A 7,804-nucleotide genomic window follows, 5' to 3' on the forward strand; every position below is an offset into this window, starting at 1 on the left:
GTATAGAAGTAGACCATGCAAACCACCTCACCTCATTACATTTCCCACACAAAACAAGTAGACAGTGCAACAACTCCACCGTATTCAGCCAGCATTTACTAAAGGACTATGCTAAAAAAGTCGATTTTTCGTGTAACTAGAGTTTTCCTTCACTAAATTGTGATTGTGCGGTACAAGTCTTCAATCGTAGACTTTTTGCGTAATTTAATGGAATCCTCGTAGTCTGTATGTGAAAAACTTATTTTGATACTCATTTTGTGAAAAACTTATTTTGTACCTAAAGTTGGAATTAGTAGGCATAGAACAGGCCCTCCAGTTTCAAGAAGGATAATCAAGCACTTTATAGTAAAAGGACTCTTTTGTAAATTTATAGATTTTTTTTAAAGAAAAAAGAGGATAGAATGCTATCGTCAATATCAGCTTCTTAATTTTAAGGTCTAATTGAAAATAGAAATAAAAATTTCAAGAAGTCTAATATAATAAAAAAATATATATTTTAAAGCTTTTTTATTGGTTGAGCTTTAAAGGAGCCGTAGCGGCTTTAGCTAAAGCCTGCTTTTGGCGACATGGGAACCCAAAGCCTGTGCAGCGGGCTAGCTAAAAAAGGAAGGGCCCACAGTGTGTTGAAACGGTCAACAGTGTGCTGAACAGTGCCATAAGGCACTATTTGGCAGAATGATTTTTTTTTAAAAAAAAAAAAAAAAACCTAAAAATAGGTTATTTTGAGCTCATTTAAAAAACAATAATAATAAAATTCATTAAATTAAAAATTATTTGGGCCAAAAATAAATTAAAAAACCTTTTCTTTTTTTTTTTTTTCCTTTAAAATTTGGTTTTTTTTTTTTTTTTTTTTTTTTAAATTTGCTTTAAATTTAAATGTGTACCACAAATAGTGTATTTGGCCGTTAAGGCACTGTTTGGCTGCCACAAACAGTGCCTTAACGGCTATAATTTAAAAAAAAAAAAAAATTTAAAATTCAAAATTTTTTAACTTTATTCAAAAATAAATTAAAAAACCCTTTTTTTTTTTCCCTTAATTTTTTTTTTTAATTTTTTTATTTAAAATTTAAATGTGTACCATAAACAATGCAATTGGCCATTAAGGCACTGTTTGACTAACACAAATAGTGCCTTAACGGCTATAATTTTTTTATTTAAAAAAGTATAATTTTTTTTTTTAACTTTAAAAAAAGTAATAAATTAAACTTACAAATTCATCTACTTATTCCCATAGGATTTTGTAATCCTAATTTTCTTATTCCTCTTAAAAAAAAACCATTACATAATAAAATTTCTAGCACACGAAATATCATAACATCTTAAAAGCAAACAAAATGCAAATTAAACATCTTCATCACCATAGCAGTTCCACAAATTTTCCATCAAATCATTCCTCAACCGTGTATTTGTCTCTTTGTTGCAAATCTGAAGTTGGCGAGAGTATATGTGTGCCGCTAAAACCGATGGCCATCGACTTAAAGTGGGAATCGGGATTGCATCCTCTGGTGGTGGAGTCCATCTTCCAACATTTGCGTGACGCTCATCTTCAATGATCATAATGTGAAGGATGATGCACGTTTTTATTATGAGGCGCAAGTCATTTTTCTCCTAGTAACGCACTGGTCCTTGCGTTATTGCTCACTTGATCTGCAATACCTCAAAAGCCCGTTCCACATCTTTCATGTATGCCTCTTGTCGCTGAGCAAACAATTTTTCTTTTCTAGTGGTTGGGTGCGAGATGGTCTGTATCAAAGTTACTTACTTAGGGTATGTACCGTATGACAGGTAATACTCCATTCTATAGTGATGTCCATTCACTACATAATTAACCGGAGGTAATTGGCCATTGACGATACCATTGAATACCGGGAATGATCTTACACATTTATATTATTGTATGAACCCGGCATTCCAAAGAATACATGCCAGATCCACAAATCTTGTGAGGCAACTGCTTCCAATATGAGAGTATTCTTGCCAAAGCGTCTCCTATATGTGCCGTGCCACTCAATTGGGCAATTCTTCCACTCCCAGTGCATACAGTTAATAGAACCAAGCATACCCAGAAATCCTTTCTGCCCCCTTCTTCAAGCAGCCGTGCTATATCGGCTTCGTTGGGTGGGCGCATATACTCTTCTACATACACAGCAACAATAGCATTACAATATGCCTTCAAGCATTTAATGGCAGTGCTCTCGCTGATTTTAATATACTCATCATAGTGATCAGCTGTACAACCATATGCGAGTATACGAACAACAGTTGTCATCTTCTGTATAGAAGACAACCCTAGACGACCAGTCGTATCCTTTTTTTGGACAAATTAGTCATCATAAGCTTTGACATCATTAAGGATACGAAAAAAAAGTTCTTGTCACATCCTGAATCGCTTGTGGAAGTACTCCGGTAGATATGTGTAGTTTTCGTTGAAGTAATCTTTCATTAGCTGATAGTGGCTTCCTTCTCGGTCACGATGAATGTACCGCTTCTTATTACGAACTTGAAATACTTCCTCAGCTATCTTTGGCCTCAACGAATTATAGAATTCGTCTTAATCCTGTTAAATCAAGGCGCCAATAGGGTCATCTTCTGAAGAGGATGATGAGGAAGATGAAGAATTAGAGTCTGCCAAAGGAAAATCTTGTGATGACGAAGCCATGCATTGGAATTTCAAAATTGAAAAAGATGGATAATGATATTTTGCTACAATGGAGAGAGATGAATGTAGTGATGATTTTCAGATGAGCAAATGAGTATTCATTATATAGGATGAAAAATATAGCCATTAAAAATATAAACGTTATGAATATATCCATTAGAAATATAGCCGTTTAGTAAAAGTTAAAAAAAAATTTAAAAAAATAATTTTAATTTTAACTATTATTATTATTTTTTAGAGCGAAAATTCAGAAATCCTGATGGAATGCATGTTTCTGGAGAGCGAAAGCTGCTGATGTGGCTCTTGAAATTGCTGACGTGGCTCTTGGAAAGGTTAATATGGTATTTTTAGAGAGCCAAAATCCGGAGAGGTTGGTACAGATGGCCTTAGATAATCCGCCCAAGGGCACCCACCTTAACCATTGTGGGACCAATTGAAACATAGGACTATCAACTGTCAGTGATTCATAAAGCACTCCACATTCGTAGTGTGAATGGATTATTGTTATGATGGACACATGGAAAAGTCACGCCCCTTTATAGGGCTGATATTTCTTCTATTTATATACTTCCTCTGTCCCATATTAGTTGTCTCCCTAAAATTTTTTGACTCACTACCATCATTTATCTTTAAATCATTTGAGATCATTTTTAATTATATTCTTTTTATAAACTTATATACTACCTCCAATCTATATTAGATGTTCACTTCGATAATTTTAATTCACAAAAATTGTGAGTCAAAAGTTTTTGAAGTCGACAACTAATATGGGACGGAGGTAGTACTATATACTAACTTGCACTTGATGTATAATAAGTGTCTATTAGGTTTTAATTATTAAATTTCTGTTTCTCATGGTAACGTGTGCCTACCCTAAATTGTTTAGTTTAAAAGATTAATATATGCAATTTTGGATTTGAAAAACTTGTCTCTCTCTCTCTCTAATCAAAACTTATTTAATAGTATTATTATACCTATAAGTTATCATAAAATTTTAAACCCAAATCAATTTCTCATGAATATTTTTTTAATCACAAATGCAATCCAACTGATCTTCGAATAGAGACCTGAAAATAATTATTTTTGATAAACTAAGATCCCACACAAAACAAGTAGATATTGCAACAAGTCCACGAATGTGGTGATGATTTCAGATAAGCAAATGAGTATTCATTATATAGGATGCAAAATATAGCAGTTAAAAATATAGTCGTTATAAATATAACCGTTAGAAATATAGAAAATTAAGAGAGCCTGATGGAGTGCATGTTTCTGGAGAGCGAAAATTGCTGACGTGGCTCTTGTAATTGTCGACGTTGCTCTTGAAAAAACTGATGTGATATTTTTATAGAGTCAAAATTCGAAGAAGCTGGTACAAATAACCTTAGATAACCCGCCCAAGGATCCAACCCACCTTAATCATTGTGGGACTGATCGAAACATAGGACTATCCAACTGTCAGTGATGCGTAAAGCAATCCTCATTCATGGTGTGAATGGATTATTGTTATGATGGATACATGGAAAAGTCACCTCCCTTTATGGGGCTGATATTTCTTCTATTTATATACCATATACTAACTTGCACTTGATGTATAATAAGTGTCTATTAGGTTTTGATTATTAAATTCCTGTTTCTCATGGTAAGGTGTGCCTACCCTAAATTGTTTAGTTTAAAAGATTAATATATGCAATTTTAGATTTGAAAAACTTGTCTCTCTCTCTAATCAAAACTTATTTAATATTATTATTATACCTATAAGTTATCATAAAATTTTAAACCCAAATCAATTTCTCATGAATATTTTTTTGATAGATCTGAAAATAATTATTTTTGATAAACTAAAATCCCACACAAAACAAGTAGATAGTGCAACAATTCCACTGTATTCAGCAAAGATAGAGACTTGGCAACCTACTGATTTACTTAATCAGATTGGTTTTTATGAAATTCAAATCCGACCCTTATGAATTACTTATTTATGAATTTGCCACTAATCTGATAGACTAAAAAACTAAGCCGAACTGTACGGATTAGATTGGATCGGATCAAATGAACGTCTCTAATGTCCATCATCTTACCATTTAGTATTTACTAGTTGGCGGGCACCATCACCATAAAAATGCGTCACGAACTCGAGGTACGTGGCTTCAAGAACTATCAAGAAAGTTTAGAAATGAAAATTCCATTATCATGGACTCAATAATTTAATTAGTCAATGTTGAATGAATATTGTATGATTCAATAGTGATATAAAATTGTAAGCCATGAATTGACTTTTCGATGTATCTTCTTTGAAGACTATGTGAAAAATCATAAAATTGAGATTGTGATCTGTATCATCTCAATAACTAAGAATCCTAAAGGCCAGAGGATATGGAATCCCATTGGAAGCAGCTTTGGGATACATGGGATCTCCGAGGCTTCATTATCTTAAGCCTTTCACTGCAAACATTCTTAACTTTTGTCGCCCCCTTGAGAAAGCGAGTGTCAAGCAGTTGGATAATCATGCCCCTCTGGTCGGCATACTTGCTTGCAGACTGGGCTGCAAACTTTGCTGTTGGGCTCATCTCTCACAACAATTACAACACTTCTGGTGCAGTCAATAATGGAGATCTTCAGACATTTTGGGTTACCTTTCTTCTGCTACACCTCGGTGGCCCGGATACCATAACTGCTTTTGCTCTCGAGGATAATGAGCTATGGCTCAGGCACTTGCTTGCGCTCATAGTCCAGTCTTTAGCTGCTGTTTATGTCTTCTTTCAGACATTTCACAGTAACAAGCTATGGATCCCAACAATGCTGGTGTTTGTGGCAGGAATTATCAAGTACTCTGAGCGGACACGTTCTCTGTATCTTGCAAGCTTGGGTAATTTGAGGGAGTCCATGCGACGTGTTCCTCCTGTCTACCACAAGGTCGTAAAAGAGTTCTATAGAGGCAGGGCTCCTGTGGTCAGGATTAATCGAGAAGGCACTGCAGGGGCAGAAGGTGTTCTGGAGGAGTTAGAAGTGATATCAGAGGCTAGTTCCTTTTTTGATAGTTTGAAGGAGTTGATTGTTAATTCCATTGTAACCTTCAAGCTGGATGATGGCGAATACTTATTCAGAACAATTATGGCAGGAGATGCTTTTGGAATTATAGAGCTTGAACTGAATCTCATATATGAAATTCTCTACACCAAGGTGAGTGTGGTGCATTGTAAATCAGGCTACATTTGCAGGTCTGTTTGCTTCAGTTCAGTTGTTGTAGCCCTTGCACTCTTCCATTCCGAGGAGAAGCAGGGATTCGATGGGTTTGATGTTGGGATCACCTATGTCTTGCTTCTTGGTGCCATTGTCCTCGATATAATTGCTATCGTCATGCTCTTTTTCTCTAATTCCACCATTATTACCCTCATGAGCATACGTCGTCGACGGTCCACGAGCAATTGGGTTAAAAATTGGGTTAAAAAGATGCTTAACCTCTTATTAGCTGTCAAGCGGAGGAGGAGGAGGATTGCCGATGCAGCAAACCCTCCTCGTCCTTGCTGTATGCTGATGCGGCTTATTGGGCAATTCTTGCACCGTGGGTGGTCCGAGTCTGTCTCGCAATTCAACTTGATAAATTATTGCATACATAAACGTCCCAGATGGATGCAAAAACTCATTGATATTTTCCATCTTACCAACATTTTCGATAGGCTCAAGTATGTGAAAAGCGCATCATTCACCAGAGAGTTAAGAAACTTCATCTTCAAGGAGCTGCTAATTATATCTAGGACATGGAGAGATGCAGAAAATGCCAAGGAGATCTATTCAGGCAGAGGGGAAGGGGTTCTTCGTGATAGAGGTCACAACAATCTACTTCCTTCTGTTGAAGAAGTCGAATATGATAGAAGCCTTCTACTGTGGCACATTGCAACTGAACTCTGCTACAGTGACACTAAAAGCAATGCTGCTGCTGGTACAGGGGACGACGATGACATTGGCAAGTATCGTAATTTTTCAAAGCTCCTGTCAGATTACATGTTATATCTTCTAGTTATACAGCAACAAATGATGGCTGCAGTGGCTGGTGATGGGTATATAAGATTCATACATACCTGTTCCGAGACCAAGCATATCTTTCAGAGAAGGAAATCACAAGTGCAACAGGAACAGACTCAAGCTCGTCCGAGTATCTTTGCTGTTAATGATTTTTTCTGCAGAGAGAAATCAGAAGAGGACGAACAGATAGGAGCCTGCAACACTATCCTGTCTATTGATACCACATTCAATTTTGAGGAAGATATTTACGTGAAATCTGTGCTGTTTGATGCATGCCGGTTGGCCAAAGCGCTAAGAAAGTTGGCCGAGAAAGATAAATGGGAAACAATAAGCAGTGTTTGGGTAGAATTACTGTGTCATGCTGCAAGTCGCTGCGGAGCATATACTCATGTCCAACAACTGAATAAAGGTGGAGAGCTCATTACTTTGGTTTGGTTATTGATGGTCCATCTGGGCTTGTGCGGTCGATTTCAAGAATTTGGATCATTCCAGCCTCTCAATTTCAACCCCGGTGAGGAACAAGTGGAAGCCACACCCGTCCTCATAAGGGGGGTCAAGTAATAACACATTGAAGATGTATTTTGCTACTGTACTCCCTTTTCAGCAATTTAATCGAATAATAATACTTTTCATTGAAATTATAAGCACACAACATTAGCAATCTCACATTACAAAAAAAAAAAAAGCACACACACACAGCAATCTCTTCTTACAGTCTAAATCCAACTCTAAAACAGGTGACGGTTGATTTTTCGAACTTCTATATAGCTTTCTTTTACTATTTCTTTACGCAAATGATCGACCCTCCTCCTTTCAACTCTTGCGATCATGCAACACTTTGGAGAAGGTGTAAAAATAGCCAACGGTAAACTATACTATACTTTGTAATGGAGACACCTTCACATAAATATGTGGTAGTTCATGTTCATGCCATTACTTTCAATGCTCTTGTTCTTTAATTTCCTAATGCAACTTTCTTTCTCTACACTAATTATTAAAATCCAACACAATGAATCAATGGAAATTACATTCCAATGACTTTCGGCGAAAATATATTGCCTCGTATTCATATAGACAGCAGCATCTATGCCCACACTCTTCCACTTAACCCCCGTCTGA

At 36.2% G+C, this 7,804-nt stretch overlaps 1 protein-coding gene across 1 annotated transcript; it reads left to right on the forward strand.

Moving 5' to 3' along the window:
* Positions 1-5,035: 5,035 nt before the first annotated feature.
* LOC132305371 (uncharacterized) lies at positions 5,036-7,246 on the forward strand. Its single transcript, XM_059803019.1, has one exon. The coding sequence runs from the start codon at positions 5,036-5,038 to the stop codon at positions 7,244-7,246; it is 2,211 nt and encodes a 736-aa protein (XP_059659002.1).
* The last annotated feature ends 558 nt before the right edge of the window (positions 7,247-7,804 follow it).

The sequence above is a fragment of the Cornus florida genome, unplaced genomic scaffold (genome assembly GCF_030987335.1).
Source record: "Cornus florida cultivar Cherokee Brave unplaced genomic scaffold, ASM3098733v1 CherokeeBrave_3.0.0_Hap2_Chr04, whole genome shotgun sequence".
Lineage (NCBI taxonomy): Eukaryota > Viridiplantae > Streptophyta > Magnoliopsida > Cornales > Cornaceae > Cornus > Cornus florida.

Excerpts from the sequence above, each read along its gene's own strand:
- LOC132305371 (XM_059803019.1), top strand. The coding sequence starts at position 5,036 with ATGGAATCCCATTGGAAGCAGCTTTGGGATACATGGGATCTCCGAGGC.